General features: G+C 36.8%; 1 protein-coding gene across 1 annotated transcript in view; it reads right to left on the reverse strand.

Moving 5' to 3' along the window:
- Positions 1-1,191: 1,191 nt before the first annotated feature.
- The window catches only part of LOC127620102 (adenylyl cyclase-associated protein 2-like), a 52,152-nt gene continuing 32,924 nt past the window's right edge, over positions 1,192-20,419 (reverse strand). Inside the window, exons 8-13 of the mRNA XM_052093202.1 lie at positions 10,388-10,559; positions 10,117-10,289; positions 7,241-7,364; positions 7,048-7,130; positions 6,331-6,474; positions 1,192-5,984 (exon numbers count right to left, since the gene is read on the reverse strand). Coding sequence (XP_051949162.1) covers positions 5,901-5,984; positions 6,331-6,474; positions 7,048-7,130; positions 7,241-7,364; positions 10,117-10,289; positions 10,388-10,559 — 780 coding nt within the window. The 3' untranslated portion in view covers positions 1,192-5,900. The remainder of the gene's footprint in view (positions 5,985-6,330; positions 6,475-7,047; positions 7,131-7,240; positions 7,365-10,116; positions 10,290-10,387; positions 10,560-20,419) is intronic.

Here is a 20,419-nt window from a genome sequence, read left to right on the forward strand (position 1 = left end):
TAGATTCTATGCTTATAAAATCTGTTTTTTGAGGTAGAACATGTCTGAACATTTATACAAATTGTCCTTTCATATTTGAGTTAAAGCATTATCATTGAGTAATATATATATATATATATATATACACTGGCAGCCAAATGTTTGGAATAATGTACAGATTTTGGAAATTGGTACTTTAATTCACCAAAGTGGAATTCAACTGACCACAACGTATAGTCAGGACATTAAAAACATGAAAAATGACTATTATATTTTTTTTTTTCATAACTTCTTAAACTACAAAGATTTAAAATAAAAAATGAGTGACTGCTGCTGGAAATGGGGTCTGTCTAGATTTGATCAAAAATGACTTTTTTCAAATAGTGATGGTGCTGTTTTTTACATCAGTAATGTCCTGACTATACTTTGTGATCAGTTGAATGCCACTTTGGTGAATCAAACTACCAATTTCCTTCCGAAACAGCAAAATCTGTGTCGCGCTTGAGCAGCAAGGCAGACGAGGAGATGCGGATCTAAACGCAGTTACACTTTATTAAATAAACAAGCAAGAAAAAACACAAAGGAAAACCCTCAATGGGGAAATAAACATAAAACTAGAAAACACAGGCAGGGAACACACACACCAGGCTAACAACATTCAACGAACGACAAGGAGTGAACAAAAAGCAGGGCTTAAATACACAGTGAGTGATGACAGAATGAGACACAGGTGAAAACAATGAACAAAATGGCAGTGACGATGGCAGGTGGATTCTGGGAAGTGTAGTTCTAAACAATGACAAGTGAGACAGTGGAGCTAAACAAGGGACAAAAGTGAAAACTATGGAATGCAAAGGTGACAAAAATGGCAGACAGAGGGCAACAGTGAAACAAGACAAGGAATTCCTAACAATCTGTACATTATTCCAAACTTTTAATTATTATATTACTATTCACTAGTAACTGCATTCAGCAATGCAAATACTTCACATTCTGATCTTGTTTGCCAAATGGATGTTTTCACATTGCTGGTCTATGTTGAAAGTCTGCAAGTTAATTTGCTGTCAGGGAATTAATTTATGACCATGGTTTCAGTAAAGAGCCATAGTCTCACAAATTCATTCTGCATTTGTAGAAAGACAACTAAACTGATGCTCTATTCTGATGCAGGAATAGTCAATATAAGTATAAATAACAGTGTAGATATTTCACAATTTCTTTATTTGATAGAATATATGGTAACGTCAGCATACTTTGGTAATGGTAAAGTACAATTTAAGGTGTGCAATTTAATACAGTGTACACAAATTTTACTTTGTATTTATAATTGCTAAACTGCATTACAGAAATGTTTAGTTAAATGTACTGTAGACTGTTCACTGACCAAACAAATGTAACAATTATTCCCTTTTAAGTACTAAAGAGTGCTACAATTTAACACCTGTTGGCATACATTCAAAATGAGCTAAAGTACATGTTCAAGAACACTTAAAGCATGATGAACATTTACAGACAGATGTGAAAGTGAGAATACAAACAGTATAGTAAACGATGAAAATTTCATTTCCAGGTTTCACCCACTAAATTTTACTTTTTGTTATGTTTTAACATGGCACATACACATGTTATTACCAACCTGATGGTGTTGAATGACATCTGGGATGCCAGTCAATATAAACCTTTGCGACTAACAGGAGGACATTTCAGAAATGGGCAGTTGCAAAGAGACAAAATTAAGCATTCTAGTTTTTAAACTAAATTAAGATAATATAAAATCTTATTAAAAAAAAAAAAGAAAAATCCCCAAAGGCACTCATTCATTTGACGAACAAAGACCAGTTATCACACTTATAAGAAGCGCCTTGACTCTCAATAATCCATTGATTTATCTCTGAAGTTTACCATGTAATTGAATTTACTTCAAAACATAAGCATGCTTTATTGCAAAATAATAAATGCTATGAACTAAAACTGGGGTCTGTTGAGATTAGGAAATGTGAAATCTAACAACTCAAAACAGAATGGACTGGTTTCCCTAAACAGAGATAACCTCTCTACCGGAGAATCACTTTTGTAATTCCATTAAATCTGAAACAATGCTTAATCTAAGTTTGAGAAAACAGTCACTATCAAAAAGCTAATGGGTTCATTTGGAAATATAGGGCCTTCAATTACAAATATTTATTGCTTTTGGATCAAATTTCAATTGTTTTACTACAAAGAACTATGATTTATTTAACTGATATTTTATGCAATCAACAGAAAGTAGTCTTTAATGTCAAAGACCAAAAACTCCAGACAGTTAAATGAACAACAATTTAAAGGTATATTTCAGGTTCAGTAGTGAAGCTCAATCAACAGCATTTGTGGCATAATGTTGATTACTACAACAAATCATTTAGATTTGTCCCTTTTTTTTCTTAAATAAAACGAAAAAATCTGGGTTACAGTGTGTGAATTACAATGGAAGTAAATGGGGCCAATTTGTAAATGTTAAAATACTGTTTCAAAAGTATAGCCACAAGACATAAACAATATGCTTGTTAACATGATTTTAGTGTAATAAAATCACATACTAACCTTTTTTTGAGCAAAGTTTTTTTGTTCTTATTTTTCTGATTTAACATTATATATTTCAGGGTGTAAATAAGGTACATCAGAAAAACAGCTTTTGTTTAATTTCGAATCATGTTACCTGTAACTGAGTAAATTGTGTGTTAATACGACAAAGCAATCAAAAGTAACAGCATTCCAAAATAATTTATCCTAGTGTCCAAAAACATCCCCAAGTGTCCAAAAGCCTCTCAGAAACAAATAAAACATAATAATTGTACAACAATGACTAAAGGTATGCTCTCTCTCCAAAGGATGCAGGCATGAGTAATGAGATCTCATTCAGTTCCATTTTGTGTCATTTAAGACATCACTGAGTCTGTGCCACGTATTTGGTACCATCTCCTGGTGGCCATATGTAATTAGGGTGAACAATCCTCTCTGCCCATATTTGGATGACTTCTATCTCTGATTGCAGTGATCTGAATCCTAATAAAATTGGTTTAGTGTTCCATGACGCTGGACAACGTACTACATAATTTCTGATAAAGAAATCTGATCCAGGAAAGCGAACGTGTTTTTAGCCAAATATTATATTATGTGCTGTGTGTACATTGTGCTTCATGTGGATTATCTGGCTGTATTCTACTCTTTGAGAACTTTCAAACAACATATGACACATGGTTATATGATCAGTTTGATGTTTTTACCAATTACAATAATTTGTGCAGTGCACAATTATTAATAAATGATCAAAACGGAACAGTTCTGATTTGTCTGCAAATTTCAAAGAACTTGTTGAGTTTTTGTCATAATTCCTAAATGCATTGTAAGCTTCTAAGCTTTAAAACAATACCTATTTTGTGTTCGTCAAGACAGTAGTTATTAATAAAAAAAATAGTTAACAACTTTAAAGCTTAAATAATGCATTTTTTTTTTTTTTTACAGAAAATTAATGTAGGTGCTTTTATCAAATTCTAAGCATCACATTTCTGCCTTTAAGCCCTCAAAAAAACGTAGCCCCGTTCACTTCCATTGTATGTGCCTCAATGTAGAGGTCTGCGCGGGACTGTTTTTTCCATCCCGCTCCCGAACGCTCCCGCTGAATTTGACTCCAGGTTCACCTGCTCTCTGCCCTCATTTTCTTCCCGACATCTCTCATTTCCACAACTGTTTTCCACATAGAGCAAAAGCCATAGAAATAGACAAGTGTACACAAAGAACGTTTTATTTTTCTGTCATTGCTATTATCAGATAACGTGTAAATATGACACAAATTTGAATGCCTGAAGTTGGTTTCTTAACACTAAATTGAATATTTTGTAGTCCTAGTTTCACATCCTTTGACGACACAGTGTGCGGTTTGCTCTGCCATTCTTTTAAAGCCCAGTTTTATACCTGCCTGCTCTATATGTTGGATAATTTAATGCACAAGCTGTTTACACATTTATTTTACATTGCATTAATTAATTAATTAATTAATAAAATAAAAAAAAGAGATCCATATCATATTTTTCAGGCTATTCTCTGACCGCCCGCTCCCGTCCACATCTCACGGAGGTACCGTCCAATTCCGCCTTCAACTTGGAGATTTTTCAACGCCACAAGAAATCCAATGGGAGTTCTGAAGGAATGCAGACCTCTACCTCATTGTAACCTCGATTTTTGTTTTTTTTAAAGAAAAGGAGGGATGAGTCGATACACATTTTTGTGGTAATCAAAATTATGCAACAAATGCTGTCGACTGAGCTTAACTTGTACTGAACCCGAAATATTCCTTTAAGAAATGTATTTCTTAAAAGTTACTTATTGACATATAACTTTGACGTTACAGATCACTTTGTGTTGACGACAAACAAGTTACATATTAACAAATTATCATGCCATGATTCTGCACAATAAAAAGGTGAAAATTATCTAAGTCTGGAGATTTGTAAAAAGGTTTCAAAATTGGTGTGTGGAAAACAGAATTTGTAAATATTTTGCTCTTTATCCTAATGATCTGTGCCCGGTTGCATAAAAGACCTTAAGTTTTTCCCTTAAGTACAACACTTAAAGTTTGACTTTCCCTTACCTAAGGGTGTTGCATATAATCCCCTTCACACTTCTCTTAGCTAAGGGAAACCGTTAAGGGTTTTACTACAGTGAGTCAGGTTTTACCATAATCAAATTCTACTGTTACCATGGATACAAGATGTCCCTACCAACTTTCAGAAGATCGGAAATATCACGACCAACATTTGGGAAATTTTACCACATAGAAAATACTTTAACTTTATACTATGATTTTATTTTCATTTAAATGTCTATTAAACTTTCTCAGTATCACTAATGTGTAAGTTATTGTACGACCTCTTCTGAAGCGGAAAATAAATGCACGAGGGGAGTGTTGTCACATGACAACTGTTCTCAGCACTTTACAGTCGTTTGTGATTACGGCATACATATTTTTCAACTAATTTCTGGAGGAAACACTGAGGCGGATTTCCATTTGTATGATGTACAATCCTCGAAACTGATAGATTCAAACACTTTTTTGTGTTCAAATCTTTCCAGTTTAAGTAAAAAAAATATCCTGAGTTTTGCATGTGGACCAATTAATGAAGGATTCTGCTTTTACGGCCAGTAAGCACCCTCCTGAGGAACACACCTTTGAATTTGAATGACTGTGCCAGGTACAGATGTTAGATGTTTGTATAACTGTGCAGAAATTGCAACTGATTGAAATTAAGAATATTATTGGTGGTCAGTAAAACTGTAAGATATACAGCCTATATACATATTTGCGATATATCTCAAATTAAATTGCGACATGATTTTAATGCATCCGTTTATACAGTTTGTAAAGATGCAGAGAGGCACAATTATCTGCGTGTGTTCCTATTAGATCGCCCTCTAGCTTGTTGGAAACTTCTCATAATACATGATTACCAAATATGTACTCCTGCAGTAGTTATTCTAGCTTAAAAAAAATTGCCTTGACCTGCTGTACTCTTCAATTGGTTCTATAAACTAAGCCATCTTGTTTTTTCAGAAACCTTGTAACTCTTAACGGTGAAGTTTTCCCAACCTTAAGGGGCTTTATGCAACACTTAACATGTTTTAAGGGCATTCTTAAGTAAACGTAACACGTAACGGTTATTTTCTGCAACTCCTTTAAATTCAAGGGAATCTTTAGGGTGTTCTTAAGGGAAAATTACACTTAAGGTACTTTATGCAATCGGGCACTGATCCTAAAACTACAACTCTAACAACCACAATGCATGAGTTAATACTGAGTTCTTACGTCTTAGCTAAGTGATACAGTGAAAGTGCATGAAGAGTTCTGAGTAGGAGGAAAGAGACGATATGCTGGAAAAGGTGAGGAATCAACCAGCCATTTTTGTGGGCTCTGTCACCAAGCTGGACCCATCCCAAACCGTTTTAAACTGTTCTGGAACTGGAAACTCCCTCTGTGTATCAAAAGATAAGATATTTGTTAGATATACAGTATGTGCGTAAAATATGCACAAACAATGCTTCAACAATAATATCAACATTTAAAGCCTATAACAGCTTTCTTCCACATTTTAAAGGTGTGTAACTTTTTTCTATGTTAGAACACTTTTCTTTATCCCAGCTCAATATGCAGAGTGCTTGAGAAACCTGTATGAAAATAATAAGTTTTGTGATTATGCAGAAATTACACACTTTAATATTAATAAAATTCTTATTTTAGTACCAACACATTAAGTTATTTTTTTAAACAAAAGGGTTATATATGTAGGTGTAAGAGACTGCCAGTGTCAATACACTCACATAGTCATCTTCTCCCTCAGGAACCAGGATGTTCATTTCAGAGCTCTTGGCACTGACAATCTCACAGTTAAGTGAATCCTTGCTCAAGTAGACATGGCAACCCTCAGTTGTGTTAATGGAAATGGTAGGAACTTTCCCCAAAACCTGTGAGGCCAAAAAAGTACTTTAGTGGCTGACATTACAAACAAGTTTGTAGTCCTTAAACGGACTGCAAAAAAAATAAATTATGTACAAATGTGAATTTTAAAATAGTTGTGTGCTTAAATTCTGATTCGTCAAGTACGTTAACTTGCATCCTTGTGATAGGTATAACTTACATTTTTGATTATTTTATATAAACAGAAAAAAATTAAATGCTATTCTAAAATATCCATTGGAAATTCCAATAGAAACCCATGGCATTTAGCTTTCCGGGTTGACCCACAAATTGACATCACTGCGGAACAGCTCCATATACAGCAATGTCATGTAAAACATCTTTCTCCTTTGTCATACGTTGGCAAAAGATCAACGAATGAATGGCACAAGGCTACTTAACATTTGGACTTGTGTAGACAACAATCTTTATTAATTCTCGCAGTTGTGACTATTACTCATGCACATACATTACGTTAACACATTCTCATTTACAATAACAACCTGTAGTGCAGATCGCTCGCAGAACAAAACACTTCTGCCTGCAACTTGTTATGTACAAACATTTACGTCTCTTCTAACCTGAAGTTGAATGTCTCTGGAGTTGATGATTTCAACAATGCCCACCACACTGTCAAACACAAGTCCAAGCTTCTTACAGTTATCTGCAAGGACAGAGGCAGACATTACCCAGCCATGGTGTGCAGTGCTATGATAAAGAAAAAGATAACATTACAGAATAGAAGCAGCTGGTGTTAAGAGGAGCTCTTCTTACCCACTATGATGGAGTTGACTTTGCCTTTGATCTGGAGTGTGGAACTGCTACAGCCAAAGACATAAACCACCTGTTTGAGCTCTGTCTCTTCTATCACTAGATCATGAGCCTGTTCTTGGTACTCCTATAGGCCAAATGCACACAATAGATCCATTAAACATGTGGTTTAATGCAAGGACAGGGCGCAGTAGCCTAGTCAGCAAGTGCATGGGATTATAACTTTAATGCCTTTCTACATTCACCCCCCCCCCCAATGGTGATTATTTAGAGAAATAATCACCATTTTTTTGAAGATACATAGCTCCATGAGTCTCCTGCACTTTTAAAAATATATTTAAAGTATTTAGAGTATTTGTACAATATCTAGAGGCTTTTCAACATTTCTTACTATTACTAAGAACATGCTAACTTAGATAATGTTAATTATAATGAACTTAATAAAGCATGTATTATGAAACAAATATTGAGATGTTGCATGTACAAATTCAAGTAATTGTGTATTTTTGCTCCCTTCAACAAAATAGTTCTAAAATGACATTAGTTCCAAAATGAAACAACAATGGTCACATACAGCAAACAATTTGTTTGAGTAATCCAATGTTTTCCCACTGAATCAGGCTCATTATATGGAAATCAACCCTTTATTATAATATACTTAAAAGGTTCACTCAGTAATTTGTTCCTAATTTAAAAAGTTTTACTTCTAAAGAAATGAATAGTCATTTTTAAACATGTATAAAATCATGACCACATCACTGTGAGATGAAGAGTTCAGTCATATCAGTGACCTTATAAAAGCTCTTTTATTCTACATGGGATAGGGGCGCCTCATGGGAGCAGCCATTTTAGCATCACATGACCATCTGAATACTACTCGTTTTATCTCAGTAACTGCCCTGTTATTAGAAAATTTCATTCATGGATTAAATTAATCATGGGTGACTGGGCATAGTGAATTTCTACAGTGGCATTTGTAACTGAAAACTACTGTTTGAATGATGCAACATCCAGGCCCCTAGGTGTCAGTGTAAGCCAATGTAAGCCACTTCGACATACTTCCAAAAATTAAACAGTCAACCATTTGTTCTTTGACTTTTTAAAATGTCAACAAAAATACCTTATTCACTAGATATATACATATTACATTTAGACACAAACTTACAGATATCCAGCAGTTCAAAGACAGAGTTAATGTTTGAATTTGAATACTAACACAGCTTACTGCAGAGTGAACACTGTATACTGACACGGTGTAAACTAGCAGCGATGAACATTTCAAACAGTAGTATGCCATATTTTTGTCACATGACCTGAATATATTGCATTTATTCAGCGAGCTGCATCCAGTTATAATTTCAGAAACAAAAACGGTTTTATTTGCATTTTTAAGCCAATCTAAAGTAAAATGTCAGATTGGTTCATTAATCACAATAGGTCAAGTCAGGCACACTGCATTGTGGGATGGGTGTTTCCTCAACTTTGGGCAATTTCATGTTCAAGGGGTTGATTTTTATTATAATTAATTTATTTATTTTCTGTACTTTTCAAATGCCTTGTATGTATAGATTTGTTTGTTAGAGCTTTGTCCAAGACCCAGACTTTTAATATTAAACTATGAAAATCCATTATTACTTACATGCAGTGTATTAAATACAAATTATTATATGTTTTAAACTATGAGAATCTTTAAACAATGAGTGAAATAAACCATTTCAATATTTTTTGTGTGAAAATTATTTCAATCTATTTTCAAAAAAGGATGACTGTACCACCGTTTATTTATTTTTTTCTTCAAAAGTTAGTGTGCTTGTTATCTAAGTCGACAAAAGTGTCAGCAAAGAGCATGCTTATAGATGAAATATGATAAGTTATTTAAAATAAATAAATAAAAATCAAGGTATATATATCACTTGTAAGTATCTACAGTATTGTTTATGGGCGTCATTTCCAACATTTATAAGAAGTTGGTAATGTAAAGTTCACTTTAAATGAAACAAAAATATAATCAAAATAATGGTGGTCAAAGTGGTAAAAAAAAAATTCATCCCAAATCCCAAAAATCACAGGTGGAAAAATACCAATACAAATTAGATCATAAATATAATTGTAAATATAAATACATTAATAATAATTTAAAAAATACACCATGACCCCAAGAAAGTTTAACACAAGTCTCATCTTTTGTTTCATAAATTGGCAACATCAATGATTGTCAGGGACATTATTTGATGTTCAACTTTATTGAGAGTTTGGAGATGGACTTTATTACCACCAGCTGGTGAAATCCCCAAACTGCAAATGCAGGAACTGATTTTAGACTTGCACTGATATATGATATGCTTCTCAAACATCTTAGTTCAATTACTTATTTTGAGGGTAAGTAGCAAATAGCACTTTGCTGAATTTAATTTACATACATTACACCCAAAGTTTGCGTGCACACACCCACAGATAGCGCAAACACTCCTACCCATGCCTACTTGCACTTTGCACTGTCACGAAAATTGCTCTTAGAATTAGTACTTGATAAGACATGATCATTGTGCATAGCACTGTGCTTAGCATGGTAACGTTGTCAGCAAACAAATTAAACTACTTAAATTTTTTTAAATCTTTCTATTCATTGACTGCTAGAAGTGCCTTAAGTTGAAGAAAAACCCAGATACAGTATTCTTCGCAGTGTATTCTGTTGCATACTGCAAATGTTTACACACATTATACAGTAAATTTAGTATGTCATCTGGGTATTCCATGTTTACAGAAAATGTGCATACTGTATACATACTGCATTCTGCTAAAACAGTATGATTAGTGTGCATTAACCCTATTCCAAACATAGCCAGATACATGCAGGTTGAGGGGCCGGGGGAACTTACCACCCTCCACTTCTTTCCTTCAAGTTCCAGCACCGGGGAGTGGTTCTTGGCAGGTGCACAGAAAGACGAGCTTGAGTTCTGACCTTTGGCTGGAGATCCCTGGTGTGTCCTTGCCTGAGAGCGAAGGGACGGGTTCTTATGGGACTTCTGCTCATCAGACACGTGCTTTAAACCTAAAGGCAGAACATATTACATGACATCAGTGATGGGGTTTGTTTTGATGCCGTTAAAGTAACTAATTGAGAGGTTTATATGATGGCCTCTTGCCCACCTTTACTGATGGCCTCTCCCTGGTTGAGCTGAGCAAACAGAGCATTGTGTTGGGCTGCTGTGTTGTTTGGTTTAGGACTGTTCTCCATGAACGTCGGAGGAGGTCCTGGTGGTGGAGGAGGGCAAGGGCCATCTGAAGGAGTGCTGAACAGAGAGGAAGGGGCTACAGGACCCTGTAGAGAACATTTGAGTTAGTCCCTGAGTAACAATGGATAGGGAGGTCTGCTCAGCCCAGCATGGAGAGTACATCAAAACGAATATATATGAAAAAAAAAAAAAAATAGTGTTTCACATCATAACTGTAATTTAATTGTGTGCATCCAGGACTGGAACTATCTATTTTGTAATATGGTCATTATCTTATGAAGGTGCAGCAAAATCTAGCATCTATATGGATCCTGGACTTCCTGACTGGGAGACCGCAGTCTGTCCGGATCGGGAACAGCATCTCCACCACCACCACACTGAGCACTGGGGCCCCCCAGGGCTGTATGCTCAGTCCACTGCTGTTCACTCTGCTGACTCACGACTGTGCAGCAATGCACAGCTCGAACCACATCGTCAAGTTTGCCGATGACATGACCGTGGTGGGTCTCATCAGCAAGAACGACGAGTCAGCATACAGAGAGGAGGTGCAGCGGCTGACGAACTGGTGTAGAGCCCACAACCTGTCCCTGAATGTCGACAAAACAAAAGACATGGTTGTTGACTTTAGGAGAGCACAAGGTGAACACACTCCGCTGAACATCGACGGCTCCTTTGTGGAGATCGTCAAGAGCACCAAATTCCTTGGTGTTCACCTGGCGGAGAACCTCACCTGGTCCCTCAACACCAGCTCTATCACCAAGAAAGCCCAGCAGCGTCTCTACTTTCTTCGAAGGATGAGGAAAGCACATCTCCCACCCCCCATCCTCACTACATTCTATAGAGGGACTATTGAGAGCATCCTGAGCAGCTGCATCACTGCCTGGTTTGGGACTTGCACCGTTTCGGACCGCAAAGCCCTGCAGAGGATAGTGAGGACAGCTGAGAAGATCATTGGGGTCTCTCTTCCCTCCATCAAAGACATTTACAAAAAACACTGCATCTGCAAAGCAACCAGCATTGTGGACGACCCCACACACCCCTCACACAAACGCTTTACCCTCCTGCCGTCTGGCAAGAGGTACCGAAGCATTCGGGCCCTCATGGCCAGACTGTGTAACAGCTTCTTCCCCCAAGCCATCAGACTGCTCAATACTCAGAGACTGGTTTGACACACACACACACACGTGTCCTGAGTTGCACTTTAATTACTGTCACTTTATAACTGTCTGCTACCCCAATAACTGCTATGTCCATAGAACACTATCTCATAGTATGTTATGTTTATGGTTTTTGCACTACTGAGTACTGGTCGGCGCTGCACTGTGTCTATTGTCCTGCTCATTGTCAGTAATTTGTTGTACTGTCCCATACTTTGCACACGTTTGCACGTGCACTTTATATAGGTATACATAGGTATTTTATATAGGTATTTTATTTTGCTGTGTTGTCTCATGTGGTCCTGTGTTGGTCCTTTGTTGTTTTTATGTAGCACCATGGTCCTGGAGGAACGTTGTCTCGTTTTGCTGTGTACTGTACTAACTGTATATGGTTGAAACGAGAATAAAAACCACTTGACTTGACTTGAAAACCACTTGATAGTGAGTTTTCTGAAACAGCATTCCACTCCAGTAGGGGGAGTATACAACAATGGATTGGGTCTGCAGAGTCACTGACCTGAAAGGGGGGTTTAAAGTTGAGAGAACCAAGATGACATCCAAAAGAAGTAAAAAAAAGAAGCTGTTTTATTCCTTGTAATGTCTGTAGAGCATCATTTGCAATAGGAGGTGTCTGAACCATTCATTTTCCTTCTTATGTTTCGAAACCCATTCCATTATCAGATGTTGTACATTAGCTTTTTATCCAATAAAAGACTTTGAACTACAATTTTAAAAAATATGGATATTTTGCAGTAGTACCAGTTAAAGTTTAGACATCTGACAGAATGTATGTTTGCATCATCTTAAAAACATTTGTTCAAAAGGCTTATGCATAACTGTCTGCAATGAGTTATTGATTTCTATTAATTTTTCCACAAAATATAAATTCTAATTAAAACAAAATGTGCCATGCCTTGCAAGAAATCTAATATTTATTGAAACTGCAATGTTTCACACTGAAAATAATTATTTTGTGGTTAAGTATATCTAGTAGAAAAGCTTAAGTACTTTCTACATTGAATAAGTTCGTTTGTGTGAACTTACTCAATTCAAGCATGTAAAAACAAATGCTCTAGCTTAGATGTAAATATTATTTTTGATTGTTTATTATTTATACAATGTGTCATCATGCATTAACCTAAAGCAGAAAACCTTTTTTTTTTTATTTGAGTTCATTTCACCGGGCTTGAATAATTAATGAGCTTGCATGGTTTCACTGTTTGCAAGTATATTTATACATTATTTTATTGTTAAGTTTTGTAACTTTTTGTTTTTATATGAAGTTTAAAGTTCATTTGTACTCAAAATTAAACCATTCATGATCCAAAAATGTACCTGTAGATTGTCACCGTCGTTGTGTTTTGTGCACCAAGTGTTGAGATCCGAATGCACAGCTATGTATCTTGTATATTGCCAGAAATGCAAGTAGATGTTGTCTAATAAACTATGCAATAAGCTTCCCAGTGGAAGGCTTCTATATGTCTATGTACACAATTAAACATGTTTACAAGGACATTTTTAAATGTTACTGTAAAGCGGGTTAAGGGAAAGGAGGAGGCGAGAATTGGCTTGACAATATAAATAATAGTTTTATTAATAAACTGAACCAAAAACACACAAACATAAACACAGAGCAGCTGCATGCCAATCTCTCTTTCTCTCAAACCGTCGTCAGCGGCCGCCTTTATCCCTCACGCGGCCCCATCAAGCTGATTGGGTACCGGGTGTGCGTTGTTCCAGCCCGGCCCTGCCCTCCTCTGCTCTACAGTTACATTTTCATAGAATTTGTTTATTTAAAATGTACTAAGTTAAATTAAGTACCATGTACATCAGATTTATAAGTAAAACTGTATTAACTGAAATGTTTAAGTTACATTTGCTTACTCACTTTAATCAATATTATGTAATGAATTTACATTGGCCCCTGCATCTATGTGAACTTCTGCAGTTAATTCAGGATGGACTTCATAGTCATCATTAATCTTAGATTTCATACAAAATCTTTGTTTAAAAACTGACCCTTAAAACTTAGTTTACAAATGTTAAAACATGACTTGCACTTTAAAAAAATAACTAGTATTGGCATTAATATTCATGTTGTTTCCAGAGGGGAACTGGCCCCCACAGTGAGACTGGTTTCTCCCACAGTTATTTTTCTCCATTAATCAACATATTATGGAGTTTTGTGTTCCTTGCCACAGTTGCCTCACTCACTAAATACAATTATTATTTAACTATTTCATTACTTTTATACAAAGTTTACAATTTATGGTTTAATTTTCTATTAATGCATGATTTTCTGTAAAGCTGTTTTGAAATTATGTGTGCTATGAAAAGCGCTATACAAATAAAAATGACTTGACTTGTCGAAGTAGATTTTACTTAATTTTTATACCATTAAAATTTACTTAGAAAAAACTGTGTATAAATATGTGGAAAATAGTCAATCTTACTAGTAATCTTTTCAGTGCATGCCATTTTCAAGGTAGGACTTCACAATTAAATAAATAATAATAATTAAAAATATATAATTAAGATTACAATTACGGCTGCCACAATTAACTAATAGTGAAACTTGTCAATTACAGCATTCAAAGTCTTTTTCAGTTAAGTCGAAATGCTCTTTTTACTACGTGTTTTTTGCAGATGGAGCATTAACCAATCTCAAATATGTCCTTTGCTCGCTTTGTGTAAAATGTATACAACGGTTAAATAATTAATATTTATCATTTTGCTATAAAGGCCAAAGAACTGTTCACCATATTGGAACTGACTTTTTTTTACTGATTTATAAAACAGCAATAAAATAATTCAGGAATATAGTTCTCAACCACACAAAATAAGATTTCAATGTCAGTTCTATTAATCGAAATGAATCGCAATTACAATATCAATGGAAATAATCAACAATTATGATTTTTGTAATAATCATGCAGCCTTACTTCTGCTGTACCAAAGTGTGAAAAATAGTAATAATAATGACCAAGTATGTGTGTCAACCACTGTGCATGCAAATTATGAATATCACATAAATATCAGTAAAAAGCTTTTGTGAAATATCTCTTTAAGAAACGGATTGGTTTGTGCTAAGTAAAAAATGCTTTGAATACAATCACAGCTCGATGAGTATTCTTTAAGAAATGTCTCTATTAATCTAGTACTGATCCTCAAAATGAGTTAACATCAGTCCATGTGTTTCTGACACTGGAAAAAATCTCTTTCAACAACATTTAAAGTAAAAGAACAGATCTGTATGGCACAGTTGGCTATTGTGTTACCCTGACAGCACACTTACGCCTGTTTCACATCGTCAGCACAGCTGCCACTAACAGTTGCACGAGGTCCCCACTTCAACACTTAAACAACTGTTGCACACTCATCTTTTCCTGTCTTATACAAACACACACAATTGTAATCCCAGTACTTGTGCTGATGTTCAGTAGGCGTTTAACAGTTGGGCAAGTCAGCCTCTGACCCTAAAGGTCAATGCCTTGTGAGAAGGTGAAAAGTCACAGGGACAAATTGTTAAAGGAAGCGGGAATTATAGTAGAACAAACAGTGATGCTGAAACATGGAGTTTGATAGTGCGTGATATATACAGTTGAAGTCAGAAGTTTACATACACTTAGTTTGAAGTCATTAAAACTAATTTTTTAACTACTCCACCAATTTCATATTAGCAAACTATAGTTTTGGCAAGTCATTTAGGATGTTGTTTTCCCAACAATTGTTTACAGACATATTGTTTCACTTTTAATTGACTATATCACAATGCCAGTGGGTCAGAAATTTACATACATAGTTAACTATGCCTTTAAGCAGCTTCGAAAATTCCAGAAAATTATGTCAAGCCTTCAGACAATTAGCTTTTGGTAAGCGATGTACTGAATTGGAGATGTACCTGTGGATGTATTTTAAGGCCTACCTTCAAACTCAGTGCCTTTGCTTGACATCATGGGAAAATCAGAAGAAATTAGCTATGACCTCAGAAAACAAAATTGACCTCCACAAGTCTGGTTCATCATTGGGAGCATTTTCCAAATGGTACCACTTTCATCTGTACAAGCAACAGTATAAACACGTATAAACATCATTTGACCATGCAGTCATCATACCGCTCAGGAAGGAAATGCATTCTGTCTCCTAAATTTGAACGTAGTTTGGTGTGAAAAGTGCAAATATATCCCAAAACAACAGCAAAGGACCTTGTGAAGATGCTGGAGGAAACAGGTAGACAAGTATCTATATCCACAGTAAAACGAGTCCTATATCGACCTGAAAGGCTGCTCAACAAGGAAGAAGCCACAAATCCAAAACCGCCATAAAAAAGCAAGACAGCAGTTTGCAAGTGCACATGGGAACAAAGATCTTACTTTCTGGAGAAATGTCGTCTGGTCTAATGATACAATAATTGAACTGTTTGGCCATAAAGATCATTGATATGTTTGGAGGAAAAAGGGTGAGGCTTGCAAGCTGAAGAACACCATTCTGACCATGAAGCATGGGGGTGGCAGAATCATGTTGTGGGGGTGCTTTGCTGCAGGAGGAACTGGTGCACTTCACAAAATAGATGGCATCATGAGGAAGGAAAATGATGAGGATATATTAAAGCGACATCTCAAGACATCAGCCAGGAAGTTAAAGCTTGGTCGCAAATGGGTCTTCAAAATGGACAGTGACCCCAAGCATACCTCCAAAGTTGTGGCAAAATGGCTCAAGAACAACAAAGTCAAGGTATTGGAGTGGCCATCACAAAGCCCTGACCTCAATCCGATGAAAAAGCCTGCGCAAGCAAGGAGTCCTACAAACCTGTCTCAGTTACACCAGTTCTATCTGGAGGAATGGGCCAAAATTCCAGCAACTTATTGTCAGAAGCTTGTGAAAGGCTACACAAAATGTTTGACCCAAGTTAAACAATTGGCAATGATATCAAATACTAACAGTGTATGTAAACTTCTGACCCACTGGGCATGTGATGAAATAAATAAAAGTTTAATTTATTTGTTTAAGTTTAATTTATTTGTTTGAAATAAAGTTTAAATGTATTTTGCTAAGGTGTATGTAAACTTCTGACTTCAACTGTATTTAATGTGCAAATATATTCAGAAGTAAACTAAGTTTACTAGGAGGTAGAATGTAGAATACATGAGAGTAGAGGTTGAATTACGAGGAGTGTGTGTGAGAGCAGGTGTTTAAGCCAGAGAGACACAAAGCTTTTGTTGAGGACATTTCTGTGTTAAAACCCCCATGCAAAAAGACCCCGAGGACCACCTGTCATACTATACAGTCCTCCACACACGGCAGGAGGGACAGCTGACACACAGTCAGTGAGGGCTCTCAGGTTTCTGTTTGAGACCCACACACTATTTCACCCCCTGACAGGCAGGATTTAACATCATGAAAACTGTCAGAACTACTTGAGGAGTGAACTGTGTATCCTCTCGAAGGTGTTGCTTTAAATTTGTTTTACACAACGGATACAAAGCAGTAAATATTATTTCATTAAGAAACTAAAACAAAGAAAACTTGTGTCCCAATCTGGCAAAACATATATTCTTTATTTTTTGTTTGTTTTTAAATAAAACATATGTTCAATATCAAAATAACATTTTATATATAAATATAAATGTTGTGGACTTTTTATATATTTTGATTTTAAAATATACAAAAAAAATATATATAAAAAATATTAGGAATAATAAATAAATAAATTATATATATAAACAGAAAATATTTTATTATCAAAAATGTACCACAGGGGAAAGAATGTAGATTCCATCCATCCATCCATCCATCTTCAACCGCTTATCCGAAGTTGGGTCGCGGGGGCAGCTGCTCCAGCAGGGGGCCCCAAACTTCCCTATCCCGAGCCACATTAACCAACTCTGACTGGGGGACCCCGAGGCGTTCCCAGGCCAGTGTGGAGATGTAATCTCTCCACCTAGTCCTGGGTCTTCCCCGAGGCCTCCTCCCAGCTGGACGTGCCTGAAACACCTCCCTAGGGAGGCGGCCAGGGGGCATCCTTACCAGATGCCCAAACCACCTCAACTGACTCCTTTCAACGCAAAGGAGCAGCGGCTCTACTCCGAGCTCCTCACGGATGACTGAGCTCCTCACCCTATCTCTAAGGGAGAAGCCCACCACCCTTCTGAGGAAGCCCACTTCGGCTGCTTGTACTCGCGACCTAGTTCTTTCGGTCATGACCCAACCTTCATGACCATAGGTGAGGGTAGGAACAAAAATTGACCGGTAGATCGAGAGCTTTGCCTTTTGGCTCAGCTCTCTTTTCGTGACAACGGTACGATAGAGCGAGTGCAATACCGCCCCCGCTGCCCCGATTCTCCGGCCAACCTCCCGCTCCATTGTCCCCTCACTCGTGAACAAGACCCCGAGGTACTTGAACTCCTTCACTTGGGGCAAAACCTCATTCCCTACCTGGAGTACGCACTCCATCGGTTTCCTGCTGAGAACCATGGCCTCAGATTTAGAGGTGCTAATCCTCATCCCAGCTGCTTCACACTCGACTGCCAAGCGATCCAGTGAGAGCTGAAGGTCACGGACCGATGATGACATGAAGACAACATCATCTGCAAAAAGCAGCGATGAGATCCCCAGCCCACCGAACCGCGACACCTTCCCCACCTCGACTACGCCTCGATATCCTGTCCATGAATATCACAAACAGGATTGGTGACAAAGCACAGCCTTGGCGGAGACCAACCCCACATGGAATGAACTCGACTCGTGCCGAGGACCCGGACACAGCTCTCGCTTTGGACGTACAGGGATTGGATCGCCCTAAGAAGGATCCCCCACCCCGTACTCCAGCAGCACCTCCCACAGTATCTCCGGGGACCCGGTCATACGCCTTCTCCAGATCCACAAAACACATGTAGACCGGATGGGCATACTCCCAGGCCCCCTCCAGGATCCTTGCGAGAGTAAAGATCTGGTCGGTCGCTCCACAGCCAGGACCGAAAACCGCATTGTTCCTCTTCAATCCGAGGTTCGACAATCGGCCGAACCCTCCTCTCCAGCACCTTGGAGTAAACTTTACCAGGGAGGCTGAGAAGTGTGATACCCCTGTAGCTGGCACACACTCTCTGATCCCCCTTTTGAAGAGGGAACCACCACCCGCTCTGCCACTCCTTAGGCACTGTCCCAGATTTCCACGCTAATGTTGAAGAGGCGTGTCATCCATGACACCCCTCCACATCCAAAGCTTTCAGCATTTCTGGTCGGATCTCATCAATCCCCGGGCTTTGCCACTGCAGAGTTGTTTGACTACCTCAATGACCTCCCCAGGGAAATAGAATCTGATCCCCATCATCCTCCGGCTCTGCCTCTACCATAGAGGGCGTGTTGGGATTTAGGAGTTCTTCAAAGTGTTCCTTCCACCGCCCAATAACCTCCTCAGTTGAGGTCAACAGCGTCCCATCTTTGCTGTATACAGCTTGAATGGTTCCCGCTTCCCCTCCTAAGATGGCGGACGGTTTTCCAGAAGCACTTTGGTGCGGACCGAAAGTCCTTCTCCATGGCTTCTCCGAACTTTTCCCACACCCACTGCTTTGCCTCCCTCACGGCCGAGGCCGCAGCCCTTCGGGCCTGTCGGTACCTTGCAACTGCCTCCGGATTTGTATGATTGAATGTAGATTTCCAATATAAAAATAACATTTTGTATATAAATGTAAATGTTTGTGGGTTATATATATATATATATATATATATATATATATATATATTGATTTTACAATATACAAAAAATGTCCAATAAATTTACCAAGAAAAATAAATAGCAAAAATATTATAAAATATATAGATATTTTTATATTATTATATATACATATTTTATATATCTACAGTATATATATGGATAAAATATTTATTTGAAATAATATATATTTTTATAAAATGAAATATAACAAATATTAGAAAGCAATATCAAAGGAGCAATAGTAATGTTGTATATTAACAGTGTTGAGTCACCTGTTATTTCAATTTATTAATTATGTTAATTAATAAAAATACGTATATATATTTTTTTATAATATTTGCGCTATTTATTTTTCCAGATATTTTTGTTGTACATTTTTTTATATACTGCAAAATCTAAATATATAGAACACACAAATATTTACATTTAAATACCAAATTTTAATTTGATATTAGAAATCTACATTCTTGTCCAGGTAGTAGTTTTTGAAATACACTGTATTTTGAAATTTGAAGGTTTAAATAAAATATTTTCTGTTTCAAATACATTTTGGCCAGAATTTATTTTACTTATTATATTTTAATTTTGGCTGTATGAGTCTATGTTAACCACATAGGTTGGCCACTTTCCTTCTAAAACTTTTCTTGAAACTTCTGTTACCTTCTGAAACAGCACTGCATATTATAAGAAGACACATATGTCTAAATTCAGTCAACGAAAACACAATTGGAAAAGAGAAAACTTGAGTAGAATTCTCAAAGCTGGCTGGCATGAATCTAATGGCACTGGTTGGACATATCTATGGAACTGGCCCCACAGTGAGTCTGGTTTCTCCCAAGGTTATTTTTCTCCATTAACCAAGATCTTATGGAGTTTTGAGTTCCTTACCACAGTCGCCTTCGGCTTGCTCACTGTGGTTATAAATACAATTATTATTTAATTTCTATACACAATTCACAATCATATTTTATCAAACTTTTAGTTTGCATTAACAAAATTTTTATTTTCTGTTAATGCATGATTTTCTGTAAAGCTGTTTTGTCGTGAAAGGCGCTATACAAATAAAAATTACTAG

The sequence above is a fragment of the Xyrauchen texanus genome, chromosome 26, assembly GCF_025860055.1.
Source record: "Xyrauchen texanus isolate HMW12.3.18 chromosome 26, RBS_HiC_50CHRs, whole genome shotgun sequence".
In the NCBI taxonomy this organism is placed as follows: Eukaryota; Metazoa; Chordata; class Actinopteri; order Cypriniformes; family Catostomidae; genus Xyrauchen; species Xyrauchen texanus.